The sequence below is a fragment of the Strix uralensis genome, chromosome 26, assembly GCF_047716275.1.
Source record: "Strix uralensis isolate ZFMK-TIS-50842 chromosome 26, bStrUra1, whole genome shotgun sequence".
Classification (NCBI taxonomy): domain Eukaryota; kingdom Metazoa; phylum Chordata; class Aves; order Strigiformes; family Strigidae; genus Strix; species Strix uralensis.
This window is the reverse complement of record NC_133997.1, coordinates 7,863,337-7,882,322: the sequence shown is the minus strand read 5'-3', so window position 1 is coordinate 7,882,322 and position 18,986 is coordinate 7,863,337. Positions and strand designations below refer to the sequence as shown.

The window sequence follows — 18,986 nt, the reverse complement described above, 5'->3', positions numbered from 1 at the left end:
AGCGGGGCTTTGCGGCGGCTCTGGGGTAGGTGGCAGTCGAAGCCCGCACGTCTGGCGGCGCTGGGAGCTTCAGAATTAAGCAGCTCTGTCTGGAAGGACGCACAACCCTAAAAACAAAAGGCCAAAAAATGAATAGATTTATAAATAATACACTAAAAGGAATAAAAACACTTTAAACAGCCCACGGAGAGATGCAGCTACCGAGGCAAGAGCTGCCTTCTCGAAGGGAAATCGCTCCCCGGAACGCCGCCGCTCGCTGCACCTGCAGCCCCGCAGCTCCCCGAGGGGTTCCAGCAGTTCCAGCCAGGCCGGCATCGCTCCCTCCCGTCCCGCCCCGCCGCCAGCCGAGAAAAATAATCCCTCCACCAAAAGGTGCTGCACCCACGTCGCCTCGGGGCGGCTGTAATTGTAATTTATGCGCCTCATTTCTGGGGTTAGGCGCTCTCGGGGTTTTTTTTTTGGGGGGGGGGGGGGGGGGGGGGGGAGTGCTTTACAAGCACCGGTTTATTTGCTCTGATTAAATTTGGAAAGGAGAAAAAAAAAATTAAAAAAGCAAAAACCCTGAACCCTGCAGTTAATGCTGCAACACCTACATCATGCTGTATCCGAGGGGCAGGCAGGTTTCTTACGGCCAGCAGGAGCTGCTTCGACGCAACTTGTTTCGTCTCAGAGGCTATTGAAGCTGTGAGCATTCCCTGAAACCGAGGGGTTAAACGCACAGTTGAACGGGATTTTGGACTTCTGCAAGCGGGAAGGTGAGACAGGCTGGATTTTCACTCGTGCTTCTGCAAACACAAGCGTTATCAACCCCCGGACGACACAAACCGTCACCAAACTGGGCTCTGCTCCTCGAGCCGCGCTGTGCGGACTCAGCCCAAGTTCAGTTTTCTTGTTTATTTTTTTGTATTTACCCACTGGGTTCTTCCAAGAGAAAGTGAAAGAGGACAGGAGGCGTTCGTGGAAAGGAGGGTTGGAGGACTGCGAGGCCGAGCTGCCAGCGGCGCGGCAGCCATCGGTCACAAGTACCGGACCCGCTTCGCTAAATCCCTGGATCAGACTCCTCAGAAGCGCTTCCTGTGCTGGTGATACGCCACGGAAAACACACTCCAAACTTCCCATCGTTGTTCTTTATATTATTACAATTCTTTTTTATACACATAACCAGGCTAGTTTCGCGGTGTGGGGTGGGGGAAAGAAAAAAAAAAAAAAAAAAGGGAATTTCAAGGCATAAATAATATAAAAAGGCAACCATTTTTAAAAACAAGATACATTCATATGACACTACTACAAAAAAATAAATAGTGACTCTCTCTGTTATAATTAACATCCCCCCATCACTCCCTTTCAGCGACTCTGCTGTGCAGTTACTGGCGTTAAGTGGGGACAACGGTCACTTCCTCAGGTTTCCTGCAGCTGGAGCTGCCGAAGGTCCCCAGAACCATTTAAGGTGACTCTGGATGAACTCCATCCTGGTTTTTCCTTACAGTCCTTCGAAACAGGCTGCAGAATCAGGGGACTCCAGCTCAAAATGTGGTTCGATGTTTCCGAGTGCACGCAGTTGTCACCTGCAAAGCAAGAGCAGGGCAGGTTGGTTGATTGCTGGGGTTTTTTTGGGTTGTGGTGATTGTTTTTTTTATTTTTATGAGTAGATCATCTCCTCTTTCAGCTCAACAGATCCACAAGCCCAAAAAATTCAGATTAATAGGAGCAGGTGATGCCCTTTGAGCTCAGGCTCATTCCCATAATGCCACTGGAATGAGCAAACCGTACCTGCCTCAGGCCGTACACTGCAATGGTCCAGAATTTGTCCTGTGGACACATTTGATTGCTAATTATATGATGGGAAAATACAGGACTGTGTTTAAAAAACATCCAGTGGGCTCTTTGGGAATTCTCAACAAGTGACCCTTGCATGTTTGCAAAAATCCTAGAGATACCAAATACACTGACTTCGCAATATATAATGATTCTGTGACCAAAAAAATTGTGAAGATAAACATGATCTGAGCTTATATACAGAAATCTCTCTTCATATACGATTCCTTCAAGAATGTGTCCAGAGAAATCCAGCAAATAACCCTTCTAAAAATTGCTTTCTTTTATGCCCATAATTATTTATTGCCTGTCAGAAGAAAGGCACAAAACATTAGGCAGCAGCTCAGAGCATCGGCTGATATCGAATCAGTCAGGTCGATTAGTTCAGCCCAACTCCCACTTAAATTTCTGCCCCTCCTCCTGCCTACAGGATGGCTCTAGGCCATCACGGACGCCTGCTCATTAGGGGAAAACTCCATTAAGTAGCATTTGAGCAGTTTCGGGAGGCCACGGGTATGCTGTAGGTGCAGGCAACTGTGAGCCAACATAAATCAGTCACAGGCTCGTTATCTGGAGCGCGCCTGCTTGATGAGCTTCGTTTACAGGCATCAATCACACAGGGCACGACAGCACCTGAGCATGGCCGCTCCTCTCTTCCACCATGGGAAAGGCTGAACGCTTGATCTTTCTCAAAAAGCCAGGGTTTTTTTGTGGGCTTAATTACCAGCTTCTCCGCAATAAATTAAGCGCCCTACAGCCGTCCTACAGATTATTCCCGGCTTCAAAGGCGGGCGCTCGCCTCTCCAGGATGCCTTACCGTCCGTGTAATCCACAGAGAGCTGGTTCATGCCTTCCCGACAGCAGAGATGCTGAGCAGAGGGCTGCTCCGTCTTCTCCTTGCCATCCTCCTCCTCCAGCCGGGCGCTGCACTCCGGGACGCTGGAGGCCAAGCACATGGCCACCATGACGTGGTGATTGAGGGGCTTCATCTCCAAACCATCCTGCTGATAAGGTGCTACGATGGGCACGACGGGTAGCGCGTTGCTGCTGAAAGTGCCGTTGGTTTTGGTGAAACACCTGCAGGCAGGACACAAGCCCAAGCAGGGTTACTCAGAGCTGCTTCTTTCCACCACTTCTCTTGAGAAACTGCAATTTTGAAGTACTTTACTGCATATCACTCATGGTAACAACAGTCAGAGGGCTTGCCAAATACGCTTAACGTACATTTTTTGATCAATCCTGACATTAAGAAAAGGATCAACCCCAACAGACAGCTGAAAACATTCAAAACATGCGCTCAGTTACATCCCCCGTCGGTTGTGACCCGCTGACCTGACTCACGAGTCCATTTCTCCATCAAGGCAGCCCCATAAAATGGGTTTTCACTGCCAAGAAAAAGAGCTCAAGTTTGAAACCCAAACAGCAAACTTAAGTACCTTGGAAAAGAAACACTAAGCGTTATCGCAGTGAACGCAGATTAGAAAAATATATGCAATATTATAAATATAAACCTCCCTGTGCTGTGTGACTGAGATTGTGGCCCCGTAACATGTGCGTAAGGTTGTGAAATTGAAGTCAAACTGCTAAATCCGTTGTTACAGCCAAGCTATTTAACCTCTAAACAAAAAGGAGCTGGACCTTAAGAGACATGCGTACCATTGCAGCAAGCAGGGAAAACGCCTACGGTGTTGGGAGCCCCGTGAACAACGTGGCCTCTGCGAACACTTTTATAAGCAATTCCTACGTAAGAAAGCCCAAAAAAGAATCACGCTTCAGTGTGGTTTTATACAAAACCATAATTACCACGAAAGGTTCACTTGTACAGCTGCCACGAGCTTTGGGAAGCTCCCCCCCAGAACGCTCCGCGGCGCGGAACAGAGAGGGATCCGCAGATAAAAGCAAAGCATCGGGGTAAGGATGGAGTGTTCAAACCCACCGCGAGCCAGCGATGCTCCAAAACGCTCTCATGAAGGCTAAACAGGCTTCAAGTTTTTACCAGCAGGGACAGGGAAGGGATCTTACCCCTGGGCTCGGCACTGGTGAGGCCGCACCTCGATGAGTGGGTTCAGTTTTGGGCCCCTCACTCCAAAAAAGCCATTGAATGACTCGAGCGTGTCCAGAGAAGGGCAACGAAGCTGGTGCAGGGTCTGGAGCACAGGTCTGATGGGGAGCGGCTGAGGGAACTGGGGGGGTTTAGTGTGGAGAAGAGGAGGCTGAGGGGAGACCTCATGGCCCTCTACAACTCCCTGAAAGGAGGGTGCAGAGAGGGGGGATGAGTCTCTTGACCCAAGGAACCAGCGCCAGGCCAAGAGGGAATGGCCTCAAGCTGCGCCAGGGCAGGGTCAGACTGGCTCTTAGGAAGGATTTCTTTGCAGAAGGGGTTGTTGGGCGTTGGAATGGGCTGCCCAGGGCAGGGGGGGAGTCCCCATCCCTGGAGGGGTTGAAGAGTCGGGTTGAGCCAGCGCTGAGGGATCTGGTGGAGTTGGGAACTGTCAATGTTAGGTCAATGGTTGGACTGGATGATCTTCAAGGTCTTTTCCAACCTAGACAATTCTGTGATTCTGTGATATACTGATACAGATACAACTCAGAGCCTTTTCTTTATTTTTTTTTTTCTGCAAAATTTAAATATATTCATCGCCTCTTCTGCCCGCGGTGACACGCCTGATGCATCTCGCTACAGGTTATTTCTGGGACGCTACCTAAGCAGTGGCATTTTGAGATATAAAAATTAATACCTGGGATCAGGCTGTTCGGGTGCTAGCTTATCTGGTAGCACAGCACTTTTCTTCACAGTGATTCTGGCCCAAAACTGATGATTTTGATGCTGAAAGAGGCAGGGGAAGATGGACTTGGCCATCATCAGTATCCTACTCTGACAGCAGCTGAGCCCTCAGCACCAAAGTACTAAACTCAGATTTAAAACCAGGAGACGTTAAGCTTGGCAATCGCAGCAAGCTCCTGCCCAAGCCCCAGAAACCACTTTTATTGCATTAAAAAGGTGACGGCCATGCATAAAACCATCATGCTCGAGGGACTTTGTCCTACAAACTCACTCGGAGCCTCAGTTTATACTTTCACCTGAAACCACCACCAATACCGACAGAACTGAAAGAGCAACAGAACATCCACAAATAAACTTTCTAGAGGAGGAACCGGAGCACGTTTCCCCTCAGGCAGCTGTTTCACTTGCAAAGCCAACATACAAGACAAGGGGGGGTCCCTCCAGCAGCTGCAGTGTCACCCCGGGAGCCCACTCCCCTCCTGAATGCTGCGAGGACGGAGCAGCACCAAGCTTCATTTTCAACCTTCGCTCTCCTATTTTGTCCTTCCGCTCCCATAACTGCCTCCAAAATCATTATTCCAAGTACCAAAATACCACAGAAGCCACTGAAGAATCCACATGAAACACATCTGGTCTTCAAACAAATCCATTTATTAGTTTGCATTTCTTTCCGCAGAGGTTTTGACTGCGCTCACTTATTATTTAAGGGGAAAAAAAAAAAACCACCCTTAGTGGAACCCATTTAAAATGTTTGGTTTTGCATGTTTATGGGGGTTTCTTTTTAAAGATACAGAGGTCAGTGTAGCTCTTTGTATTACTGTACAAGCTCGAATGACATTTCAAGACAGCAGTCAATTTTTTAAGCTTAAATAACCACATTTTGATGGAAACCAGCCATCTATATCCAGAGCAGAGTGCGCATGAATAGTGATGCAAAATCCCTGCTGCAGGCAACACATTTTCTATCAGTTTTCAGTGCTAAAATCCTACCAAACTAAAATCTAAGTTAAAAGCCCACACGAGCATAATTTAGATTGAAAAAGCTGGAAAAACAGATCGGTACTGCTTTATTTGAAACGTGTATTTCAGATTTCTGATCAGAATACAGCGAATCTGCAAAGAAGAGATGTGCAAAACTGTAAATTCCTCTGCAACCAGCAGGTATCCAGAAAGTTTTAATGCAAAAGCACCAGAGAAGGAAAAAAAAAAAAAAAAAAAAAATCAGTTCTCAATCCTAACGTAACAAGCGCAAACCACACTCGTCTTACCGGCTTTGTCCACAATAGCAAAGCGGGTACCCACGTTTCAGCAACTTCTACCTCTGGCAATCCTCCACGAGCAGTTATGAGAGCATAAAGTGCTAATTTAAACAGAAGACCGAGGGATTTCACCACTGTAATAACAAAACCTGCTCCGAGATGGCTATGGCTGAGAACAGCCGTGGTAGCCAGCTATTAAATATGCTAAACCTTTAGGATTCATTTGCACGTGGTCACAACTCAAACGACTGCTAAATTCAACCCAAATCAGCAATAACTCCAGGCTTGCAGTGGAAATGGGCTCATTTAGGAATTAGCAGCGCCAAGGTGGAATGTACGAGCAAGGCCACGTGCACCTGAAGTGCTCACGAGCTAGAGACTGTCACCCTGCTAGAGGCGTTTCCACTTGAACCTACCGTCCTCTGTTATCACGCGGGCGTTTTGCAGAGGAAATTGCCTGGTTTTAGTACACAAAGGGCAATAATTTGAGATGGGACAAGGCGTGGGTCCTCTTTACACACAAACCAGGTGGCGGGGACAGCCCTTACCTGCATAACGAGGTTGACAGGGAGAAGACTCCAGCCCCGAATTCCCACTTGCCAAAACCTACTGACTTGACTGCACTAACCCACCAGGCCTTCCTCCTCCTCCTCCTCCTCGCTCTGGCCCCTGGTGTAATCCTCAGGCACGTTTCTGGTCCTCCCCGTTCCCCTCTCCCATGTCCTCCTTCCATTCCCCCAGCACCAGGAAGGGAACGGAGCGGTCCCTGCTGTGCAGCTCTCCTGCCAAATGGAGGTTAATGGTCCCCTCTGGGGTAAGGCAGCTGTAAAGGACAACTTGTTTCTCTATCAAGCAGTCAAATATAGAACCGGGATGTGAAAACTCAAAGTTCAGACCCTGCTGATGACCCATCTGGGAGGAAGAGTACAGTTGCAGAGGATGGAACCCATTCCCCCCTGCTTTCTTAAGAAAAAGAGCAATTAAAAATCTATTAAATTAAATTCAAAATATGCTTAAAACTGGAAAGCGAGCTCTTAATTACAGCATAACACATACAGCATGTTCCGAATTACGGCCGGTCGTAGGCATCTTGATGACTGCTGCTACACAGCCTGCCTTGAAAACAGACAATTGGCTTCTAAGGAAACGGTAGCTCGCCTTCCCCAGAGAGCAGCCACGACACTGCTCCAGACAAAGCGTGCCCAGCCCATCTCCATCACACCCTCACGCACGTATTTATGGAAGGAGGAAGAATCTAAGGCCTATAAGTTAGATTTTAAAGAGTAAAACCACAAAAATAATGTGAACGTGTTTTCTGCCTTCAAAACCAGCCTAACGTCAACTCGGCTTCTCCAGATGGACACCTAAAGGCAGCTGACAATTTTAATGAGACAGAAAATTCAAAGTATGATTGAAAAAAAATCCAGAATTTACCAGAGCAGTCCAGCATGTCTCACTTTCAGTCCTATTTTTAGTCATTAAAATAACCAGAGATCTAGTCAGAAGCCTGGAAGGATATTCTTTAAAACTTTCAAAAGCGAAAAACCTAATAAAAATCCAGACTCCCAGCTACAATGTAGGAGACGGATTTTCCTTTATTCTATACAAGAATCCTTTTCCTCATGCAAAAAAACGTATCCCACACTGACAATGGCTGCCCAAACTGCTCCTGAAGAACCTCAAATCCCACGGTTTACAAAGAACAGCGTTGTGAAAGCAGAGCTGCAAGTCTAGCTCGCTGCTGCTCTTCAGAGAACGGCAGGAAATGTAAAATACAGAGACCAATTAAATCCCATTTGACAAACTCCATATGGAATGATTTTGTTATCTCAAAACTGAAGAAAACACAGGAAATAAGGTTTAAAAAAAAATAAATAATCCAGTGCCCAACCTGCCTCGCTTCCTAGAGAGCGTCAGAGGAATATGTTGGGCAAGATGAGCTCCGGGGGTTTAATAACTTGTTTTACTCCATCCCCAGACAATCACCAACCGCTCCCCGAGTCATACGCTGACATCGAGCTCCTCCAGGCCCTCACTCGGGACTCGAGCTCTCTGATTTTGTTTGCCCTGGCTACCACACAGCGCCCAGAGCGAGGGCGTCTGTCGGCGAAGGTCCCGCCTGCGCGCGAGTTTTACATCACCTGTTGTTGTTCCGACAGTTCCGGCAATTGATGCACTCCGAGGGGTCGGCCTGCGGCACCGCTGTGTACATCCCGCCACCCTGCAGCAGGAAGGATTAACACAAAAAAATTCAAAATTAATCAATCATTATTCAAACATCCAAGAGGCAGTCGCGGAAGAGGCAGTGCAGCTCAAGCCAGCGCCCCCAAGCCCTTTCGCTTCGTTTTCAAACTCTAATCACCTTATCAATCTTCAGATCCCGGCCCCGGAACGCGGCACGGCAACACTGAGCTATTATACAAAGTCAAGTGGAGGGGTTTTGCCAGCATGTGTGTCAGAGAAAAGTAAATAACTGCAGCTTAGACAAGTATGTGGTAATTTCCCTGGTCTGTTTTCAGCTTAATACACTCAGGTTTAATTTAATAAACACACTGTAAATATGTTTATTTTTAACATTGATGACAGACACGAAAGCAAATTGCTGTTCGTTAGCAAACTGTGCTCGACTGGGGAGACGCAGTATTAAATTTGCAGGGCTGATGTCACAACATAAACCCATCCCACTTTCCTGTAATTACTCCGATTAGATCAGTTTACCTCGCTACACTGATTTTTGAAACATTTAATATTTTTACAGATGGGGTAATTCCTTAGCCAGCAATGACTCTGGGTGAGAGGGATTTTGTGTTGTTAGTTTTGGCTGAAGGGGCCATTACAAGCGAGTAAAAATGCCCAGATTAACACATACCTCATTGTTAAGGACTAGGCGGACACTGATGCGGGAGCCGCTTGAAAACGGTGCTGTGGAGCCAGGCTACCACGGCGTGTCTTGGGAGGGGAGCAGTTTGGGAAAGCTCACCTGGCTTTTGAGATTTCGAGTGGTCGGGAACTTCTAACAATCCCTATTTCTGCAAAAACAGGGCTTTATCCTTCAGTTTTTGAAGCCGCTCAGTGCCATAGGGAGCACTGAGGAAATGCCTAATTAGTCTTGATTGCCATCCTGGCCAGCTTCTCTTCCTCATTTAGGCCAATCAATGAAACAATAAAGAGAGTCCTAACGAGGATGAGAACATCCTGTTCCTCTGCACTGCCTCACCCGCATGCCAGTCCCAGTCCTTCTACGCGGGAAGAGATCGCGTGACTCAAACTTTCTACAATATGGAGAAGAAAAAAAGAAAAACTCAACCCAGTCAACTCTTCGTGACGAGGCCGCGGCGTTGCGCATCCCATCTCGTGGCACAGAGGAGCTCCAAGCACCGAGACCTGTGTTACTACATCTGTATTTCCTTCCTTCTCCCCCCAAAAAAATAAAATAGGAGGGACAAAACATCAATGCAAGCCCCCAGGCTTTCTCTCGGATGAGCTTTTGAGCACTGCAGAACCTCCCCTCCTGAGGGCTTGGAGACTTCTGAAGAGTTTCACTCATTGGGAGGGTTGGACAGGTCCAAAAAACATGATTTGGGCCTCAGCTGCTCTTGAAAGCCACCAAAAAACCAGCACTTCTTGCTACGCAGTCTGACCCAAGACAGAATCAGGTGATGAACCAACTGGTCTGGACTCCAAGCTGGAGTTAACTGAAGTGGTAACTACTGTGCAAGTGCGAATTTGTTGTTCAATAAAATGAAGTGCTTGTGTTCAATTACTAACACAAACAATAGCCCCATTTTTTTTTTCTCCAGAAACAGCATGGGTTATTCAGACTTTTGAACTTTTTCTTTCAGTTTTCCTGGGCAATGTTCACAGTTTTGAGTAAGTTTAGTAAGTTTGAATGCAAGCCATCTGTTTCCATAGACAATAATGAAATCATTATTCTCTCTTGGAAACGGGACACATTTCAGCAAATGAAGTATTTTTCCACAGCATACAAAGGCTGGATCACAGACTGAAATTAGTTTTTAATTTTATTTCAAATTTCAAAACAAAAAGTGAGCCTGTCTCAACAGTCACAAACAAGGGACTGAGAAAAAAAAAAAAAGACAGCATTATTACGTTGCTGCATTTCAAGATGTATGGGGCATTTTATTTTATGGAGCCTCCTGCTACATTCGTGCCTTGCCATAATTAATAGCGTTGCTTAGAGTTACAGATCTGAAACAGGTGGGGGAAAAACGGGTGATCCATAAAGCTGCAGAATAAGCAGCTATAATTAAATCTATTTAACTTGAAGATTGAGAAATACCATATGTACAAGCAAAGCATCTCAGCCCAGTACTGAAGCATTCTCAGAGCTTACATGCTGTTAGGAGGAGGGTAGAGGCAGATTTCCCAGAGTAAGTGGAATTCTTGCCGTCATCCGATAGTCTCAAATGAAAACCGTGATGTTTGTATCAGAAATATCAGCCCAGTTGCTTCCTCTGGGATAAGTAATTTAGTGGAACTAGCTGTTATCAATGGATAAGTATTTCCCCCACCCAGATTCAGTCTGCTTCTACGGCCTCTGAATAAATCCTAAGGTCTAGGCTGAGCCTTCCACCCGCTGTGAGAGCTTACGTTCACAAGATGGTGGGGATGTTCATAGTCCATGTGCGTCCTGGACAGGGAGTTGGTGTGCCCTGGGTAGAGCCCAGCTCCTCCGTTCATGATCCCGTTAACTCCGTTAGCCACTTTGTGATGGACGTGGGGGCAGCCGTTGCTGAGGCCGCCGTTGCTGAGGAAGTTCCCGTGGATGCTGCCGTTGACTCGGCTCGTGCCGGGTAAGGTCGTGTACTCGATCATCTGCCCGTTGAGATCTGCCCCTTGATAGAGATAACCAGGAGGGTCATATTCTGCAAGAGATTACCGAAAGCGTATTTACTGCCACATGAGAAGTTCAATGAGCATCTCCAAGAAACAAAAGAAACTTATTTTCTCTTTCTACAGCTTTTGTAAATTAACTGTAGTATTTAAGGGCTTACTACCCAAATGCAGAAATGGAAAACAGCCACACCCTGGAGAACAGACCAGGAACGCTGGTCTGAAGGGACTCAGCTGACGTCAGTCACTGCAAAGAGCGTCCTAAAAACTGGTCATTCGTACAGTCAACGGGCCCTCTGCCATCTGCTACGAACCACTTCCAGAAAAATCTCTCTGGGCTGCAGTTGAAGACACTATCTTATCTTGCAAGAAGTTTTGCTTCATTTCTCTTTGTCAGAGTAAGGACATTTAAAAATAACCACAGGCTGTGGAAAGAGCAAGGCTGATTCATGCCTTAGGAACAGAAAAGCCTACTGGAAAGATTCTGCTAGCACAGGATCGTTTGGTGGGTACAGAGCACCTCGCAAAGCCCGCTTCATCTCCAGCGCGTCTGCTCAAGGCTCCTACTTGCAAACTGGCAGGTTTTCCTTATTAACACCTTCTGAAAGACTTGGACATGGAACTCCATTTTATTGTGGACGGACTGAGAGGTAACAAGGCCTCCAAGTGCTGCAAGTTCTCTTTCTTTCCAGAGATGCACGTGAGGGAGAGATCTGGGGTTTAAGTCTCCACATTTTAAGGAGTACTTATGATTACACACAAGTTCTGCCACGGCAATCAGCAGGAACCTACGCAGGTGCTTGAAGTTAAATGTAAGCTGAAGAAACTGTGCCCAGGCATTTCACACATCATTCTTTGGGTGAAACCGCAGCACAACTGCGCAGCAACGCAGCGATACAATGAAATGGAGACATTGCTGCTCTTAAAACAAAACAAAAACAACCCCAAAAAAAGCCCCACCCCACATCTTCACCTAAGGTATACCCAAAAAGTCCAAGTCTCAAATAAATGCCAGTTGGCTTGTAACACAAAACTGCTTCCCATTCATAAAGCATATTATGAACATTACTAATGGGGAAAAAAACAACCAAAAACCCTCACTCTGCATGGCGTTTTGCTGACGGTTCTTCCAGAGGCACATGGCAATGAAAACGATGAGAATAAGGACCATCACCCCAAGGACGCAGCCCACGATCAGGTAGAGCATGTCACTGCTCCGCACGGGGCCGTTGGAGGGCCCAGCTCCGCCTCCCCCAGCGCGGTCGGGGGGATTCGGTGGCGTACTCAGGTCCTTCGCTGGATATTCAGATGCTCCCGGGGTGCGTTTCACTGGAGGAAATAAGAGACGAGGAGGGGTACGTTTGCTAAATGGGTCTTTGCATTACAAAATGAAAATAATTACTGCTGAGTTAGAATCCTCGTGCCTCCAAAAGAAAGCTTCCAAGTCAATATTAAAACCTATAACGAGAAGGCCAACTGCTATTGGGTAATGACTATTTGCCTTGGAAAATGGTTGTTACCCAGCTTGCTAACCCTCTCATTGAGGTCACTCAAAACTTTAACAAGCAACTCGACATAGGCATGGCTAGAACTGCACTAACTCCCAACTTGAAAGAGCGCAAATCTTTCCACTTCTGAGGGCAGGAAAAACCACAACATGCATTTCTATCACCTAACCACTGCCAGATGACCTAATTTTATCTGATGTGAACCCTGCTAACCCCGTTTTCAAAACCATACTGTTGAAGATACTAAGAGCTGAACAGAAAAATCACTGAAAATGAGATGCTGGTTTAACCCAGGAATTAAGTTTACCTTCGCTTTCAGAACACCATGGCTCAGATTGATTTAACACTAAAAACCTAAAAGAGGTGCCTGGCTTAGGAGAGAAGCTGGTCAGAGAGACACAAGCACCTCCATGCAGATATCTTATATAAGCTGGATCACCCCCGTAAGCCTGGAGGAGACACATTTTAAGGAACAGTCAGTATGAACGACAGATTACATCTTGCCAATTTTAAAATTAGGGAAGAAAGTAATACTCCTTGCAGGATGAAGACCAACTGTGCACGCAGCCTTGAAGCCCTGCAGCCCTTCCTTCAAAGGCTTTGCTACTAACTTAGCTAAATTTCGATGCTTCCGCTCCTAGAGGGCTTTTTTCTTTTTTTTTTTTTTGTTTTAAAAACATTTTTTCATAGCGCTGCATTTGAAGTTTACTGTCTGCATTTTCCCTTTACAGCCTTACTTGGTTTTAGAGATTAAAGGAGACAGGAATTCTTCGCAAAATAAATGTGACTGCCATATCTGACACTTCCAGAGAACAGTACAAACTTTGTGCCAGAGGCATGCAGGATTAGTGATGGAGGCAGCCAACATAACCATCAATTGCTGCGGTCTGCACTTATACAACGTGTCACAGAGCCCCAGAGACATAAAACAGACGTACAAATCAATTCTGTCATCTTCAAGAGCATGGTTGTCTCCTAAGGAGAGGCTATCAGCACAGCAGGGAAAAAAAAAAAAGCCAACAACCCAGAACAACACCACTATCTCTTAGAGCAGGCAAATCTGCAGAGCTTTGCTGAGAGCCTTTCTGGGGAGTGCGAGGTATCAGTTTCCATATGTTCAAAACAATCCCAGCTTCGGAAGACAAAACAATCCTCCAAAACATTCCAGAAAATTACAGTCTTCATCGCAGCTGACTTTCGCACCGCAGAACAATTCAACACAGCAGATATTTCACGCCACAAAACGCCACCCTCGCGCAGTCCCGCGCGGTTTCGGCGCTCACCTTTGGTTTCGCAGATCATCACGTTGCTGTACTCGCTTTCACCACCTTCGTTATAGCACTGCATTTTAATGTCGTAAGATGTTTCTGGCTGCAGGTGATTGATCAAGTGCCATTGCTTTGTACCTATGGGGGGAGGAAAAAAAAAAAAAAAAAAAAAATCAGCTCATTTCGTTTACTTGCATGAGCCAGAATTAGGTACGAGGATGTCGCAGCGTCTGTATAAAATTTTCTGTATAAAATTCAGGGGTACTGCAGCTTTTCCTGTTAGCACAAAAGCCTTTATTAACAATTTATGGACTCATCTGAAACCAGAAGACTCGCATTGTCTTGCAAAACAGATTCTTAGAACCTTCTGACAAATCAAAGTGGGGTTTTTTCAGTATTTCCAATGGATTTAAAAAAAAAAAAATTTCTCTACAAAACCCAGAAGTCGCTACACTCAAAACGCAGACATCCAAGTTTGCAGCATCTGTACATTTAAAAATCAACTGCAGCTCTGTGCATCTTAAACACGAAACTGGTGAAGGGATGGGTTACACCAGCTATTTACGATACGTGGGGCAAGTAACAAGGGAAAACCGGCACAGAAAACAGATTAAACTTGGGACGGGGACAAACTTCACTCGGGTAAGACCCTCTCGCAGACCCCTACAGATGCGAGGCACCGACCGAAGCCGCCCGTTTTTTTGCAGGAAGGATACATCTGTGTTGCTCAACTTCGCCAAAACCGCAAATAATTGAGCGTGCATTTTATTAAACATACTAGGAAACAAAATTAGACAGCGAGGCTGTCTCTCGCGCTGCCTGCCCCTGCAGAGACGGATCCCAAGCCAAGCAATCTTCTCTAATAGGATGGTTTTGTCATCTCTGGCTCCCAGCCAGCATTTCATTTAGACACCCTCCTGAAGTACTGAGCACTTCCATATAAATCACTCTCAGTTTTTACTTTCACAGGCTTGTGACAAATTTTAATAAACAGCGACTTTTTTTTTTTTTTTTTAAGGGAGTTTAATTAACTATTTGAGCACTTGTAATCCCTCTTGGAAAATACCACCTTGAACTGTTTCCACTGTTTCTAAGAAACTGTCATACCACCTACTGATTTAAGCATTAATAAAAAAAAAAATAAAGCCTGCTCGGCTGGCGGGGGCTGTCACCATGACTCTGTTCAAACTCCTCTGGGACCCGAGCCCAGGTGCAGATACCCCTGCCCAGCTGAAAAAGGGTACCCAGGAGGCCCCCGTTTCAGTTTGGGGGTGTCCGGAGGGGACGGCCCACACGGTTCTAGCTCCATCCCTTGCACGCCGGGCGTCCCAAGTGAGAGCAGACAAGCCCTGGCTGAAGCTGGAACCGGCCTTTCCCTAAATCGCACGTTTTCCCAAGATTCATACTCGGTTTTCCCGTCGCCCCCACCCCCAAGCATTCCTTTCGTAATTACTACACCAGGTTTTAGGTTTCCGCTTCAAACCATTAGTGGAACTGGAATCAGTACAGGCACTTTAACTGTCCTCTTCGTGCACCATTAGCAAGGAAAAACATTTAAACAACTGACATCAGACTGCATTTACATTGAAAATTCAATCTCCACGACCCTCAGAAGAGAGAAATTCGGATCATCAATGCAGGACAGGGCTGATTTTACCCTGCTTTTGCTTAAGTTGCTGAAAGATACCAAGGAACCATCTGAGTCAAGCTTTTTGCTTTTTTTTTTTTCCTTTAAATAAAATCTGATTTTGCCTGTAGCGGTATTTATAAGGGAAAAAAAAAGTTTTCTGCAGAGTTTTGAATGTCTCGAAAGGCAAGACTTAACAGGAAACGGTAAGGAAAGCCTACGGCAAGTACTTAGTTAATACAGGCTTCACAACACTTTTTCCACAACTCATGCAGCCATTTCAAGATAAAATTCCCTGTCAAAAGACAGACAGATTAATTCAAAGGTAACAGAGGGGAAAAAAGTGAAGAACAAGTGATTTATGGCAAAAATACCTTAAGTCACATGTTTCTCTACATATTTCACATCAAATGCTTCCAATCACAAGTTAATTGAAAATAGCTCTCTTCCCCCCCCCACCCCCAATAAAGCTAATTTAGGGGAGCACAGTACAGAAAAAGTTTAAGTTTAAATATTTCCACCAAATGAGTTTCTGTTCCAGGCTTTGGCAGAGCAGAGCAGCTGCTAATGGCTTCAGACTGCCACAAAGAGTTCAATACACACACACACACTCTTGGGGAAAAAAAAAAAAAAAATCAGAAACAAGCTAATTTCACAGCACAGTGGAGCCCACTTAAACAACTCACTGCTTAGTGTATAAGATTTATAAACACACGAGTTCTGCCTAGCAAAGGCTAAAGTACATTTGCAGATGAAGGTGCAGACCGCGTGTGCTTCTTTAAAGCAATCCTCTGAGCCGAAACTCTGCATCTTTCTTAGCTTTACAGTGTGTAAAAGCTTATGTCACGCATCAAAGTACTATGTGGAGTATTGTCTAGCAGGGGGAAATTTTCAAAATAAAGACCCATTCCCCTTGTAACTGAAATACATGAGGGGGGAAAATAATTAACGTCATTGGGACAGAATGAGATCACTACGTTTACTCAGCCCAAGCAATAAGGACATTAAGTAAAATATTTTTAAAAGGGTTTTCCACTTCTGGACTAATATAGACATTATCTAATAACTTCTTCCAGGAAAATGATGACCTAATATGCACAGGGGAAAAAAATAACCTGATTAAAAGGCAAAATGAAGCACAAACATACCTGCATTTGTAGCGTACTACAGCACTTGAGGCTAAAAGGAACTTCCTTATAACAGGGTAAGTAATTAAGCAAGGTAAGAGGAGAGAAGGGCACTTGCACACAAGGTACTACCTACCTTAGAAAAGTCCGTGCTGGAGTAAATCACTTTAAAAGCCAGCTAGTTATTCGTACAGTCTAACAGAGATGCGCTTACCCTGGGTTAAATCTGTTACGCTGCCTTCTCTTTACTCAACTATCTTAGGCTGAACCAGTTCAAACAGACCTACATTAAGGACCTGCAGCAGTACAAGACAAACTTAAAACCAGTATTTAATTCTCAAATTTCCACATCGAAGAGGCTTCAGAAGGAAGAAACAAGTTCATGTGTGGGCAGAACTTGACGTTATGTAGTTGAGATAGCTACTTCTGTGAAATATACTGTAAAGACTTAGTTTGGGAAAAGCAGTTTAGATTTCATATAAACACAGCCAACATGGCTACACAATGTTCTTCCCCATCAAGTAGTGTTATTAAGCATGTGTATACCTTCCACGATATCCCTCTTGTAGTCACTATCGTTGTCGCTGTCCGTAGGCCGGTAATAGATGTAAAATCCTTGGATGGGTGTGTTGTTGTTGCTTGATGTAATATACTGAAAGAGAATTATAAAAGACTGCGTTAGAGAAGAAAAATATTAACTGACTCCTGCTGAGTTGTCATCACTGAATATCCTGGACCTGTGCAAAGCTTCTGACACTGTCCCACACAACGTCCTTGTCTCTGAACTGGAGAGACGTGGATTTGACGGACGCACCACGGGGGGGGTAAGGAATTGGCTGGATGGTCTCACTCAAAGAGTTGTGGTCAATGGTTTGATGTCCCAGTGTAGAGCGGTGACGAGGGGCGTCCTCAGGGGTCGGGGTTGGGACCGGCGCTGTTTAACACCTTTGTTGGGGACATGGACAGGGGGATCGAGGCACCCTCAGCAAGTTCCCCACCGACACCGAGCTGTGTGGGGTGGGGACACGCTGGAGGGAAGGATCCATCCAGAGGGACCTGGACAGGCTGGAGAGGGGGGACTGTGCAAACCTCACGGAGTTCAACAAGGCCAAGGGCAAGGTCCTGCCCATGGGTCGGGGCAATCCCCGGCACAAACACAGGCTGGGCGAGGAGGGGCTGGAGAGCAGCCCCCAGGAGAAGGACCTGGGGGGGTTGGTGGGTGGAAAACTGCCTGTGAGCCAGCAACGCGCGCTGGCAGCCCAGAAAGCCACCCGTGTGCTGGGCTGCACCCAGAGCAGTGTGGGCAGCAGGGCGAGGGGGGGATTCTCCCCCTCTGCTCCGCTCTGGGGAGACCCCCCTGCAGGGCTGGGTCCAGCTCTGGTGGCACCAACATCAGAAGGACACGGACCTGCTCGAGCGGGGCCAGAGGAGGCCATGAAGATGCTTGGGGGGGGCTGGAGCACCCCCCTGTGAGGACAGGGTGAGAGAGTTGGGGGGGTTCAGCTGGAGAAGAGAAGGCTCCGGGGAGACCTTAGAGCGGCCTCCCAGGGCTGAAAGGGGCTACAGGAAAGGGGGGAGGGACTCTTGATCAGGGGGGTAGGGATAGGATGAGGGGTGACAGTTTTAAACTGACAGAGGGGAGATTTAGATGAGATCTGAGGAAGAAATTCTCCCCTGTGAGGGGGGTGAGGCCCTGGCACAGGTTGCCCAGAGAAGCTGTGGCTGCCCCCTCCCTGGAAGGGTTCAAGGCCAGGTTGGACGGGGCTTTGGGCAACCTGGGCTAGTGGGAGGTGGCCCTGCCCGGGGCAGGGGGGTGGGACTGAGTGAACTTTAAGGTCCCTTCCAACCCAAACCGTTCGATGATTCTGTCTTATCACCTTGAAATATGTTTGGGTTTTTTTAAATAAGGTTGTGCAATCAAGGTGTAGGGGGAAGTTTGCACAGAAGCTACAACAGAAGAGAGGATTATCTGTTGCTGTGGATGAGCACAAGGCCAAGGGATTCTCACAGGGCTGCAGGAGAGCTCTCTGCCACAGAACTCCTCGGACCAGCCAAAAAAAGGGAGAGTGGCGTGGGGAGAGGAGACGGAGCTGGGGCTGACACTTTTCTCCCACATCACTTTCCAAACTGTCAATTAGGGTTTGACCATGAACGGCCTAAAAATTTCTGTGATTAATGAAAATGGAAAATTTAAGACCAATTTGACTTCAGAAAGAGTTAAGATCACTCTAAAAAGGAATATTTCACTTTAAGTTATGCAGCCTCCTGAGGAACTAGAGGTTATTTTACGTTTATTATCCTTAACATCTCTTAAGGCTGAGCTAGCAGAGCAAACTAACCCTGAGAACTCTACACATTAAATCCTCCAAAGTATACCGGGGGTTAGATTTCAAAACAAGAGCAAAGAATTTCTGTGGGTTTCAATAACGACTTTAAAGTACTTGTTTACAAAAGATGAGGTAACAGGGGAAAGGAAAACGTTTCTCTAACATGAAACCTCTGCTGGGTGCGAGGGAGGACGGCAGGTTTTAAACGCAGTGCCCGCTTCCAGCCATCACAGCCTGGATTGACAAAAGCAGCAGGAATTTCAGGAAACGAAGCCAACTCGCTCGCAAGTCACGGCACGAACAGTGGTTTGGACAGAGTTAAGCCCACTGGTGCCTCTCGATCTGCCTCTGCCAGAGCAGGTGGACCGAGGCGGCTGCAGCCTCTCACTGGAGCTGCCAGTTGGGCTCCCATCTGG

At 46.5% G+C, this 18,986-nt stretch overlaps 1 protein-coding gene across 1 annotated transcript in view; it reads right to left on the bottom strand.

The window, feature by feature from the left end:
• Nucleotides 1-1,112: 1,112 nt before the first annotated feature.
• The window catches only part of CDON (cell adhesion associated, oncogene regulated), a 56,924-nt gene continuing 39,050 nt past the window's right edge, over nt 1,113-18,986 (bottom strand). The window contains exons 14-20 of the mRNA XM_074851092.1: nt 16,790-16,895; nt 13,505-13,627; nt 11,815-12,042; nt 10,471-10,745; nt 8,001-8,080; nt 2,633-2,892; nt 1,113-1,565 (exon numbers count right to left, since the gene is read on the bottom strand). Coding sequence (XP_074707193.1) covers nt 1,399-1,565; nt 2,633-2,892; nt 8,001-8,080; nt 10,471-10,745; nt 11,815-12,042; nt 13,505-13,627; nt 16,790-16,895 — 1,239 coding nt within the window. The 3' untranslated portion in view covers nt 1,113-1,398. The remainder of the gene's footprint in view (nt 1,566-2,632; nt 2,893-8,000; nt 8,081-10,470; nt 10,746-11,814; nt 12,043-13,504; nt 13,628-16,789; nt 16,896-18,986) is intronic.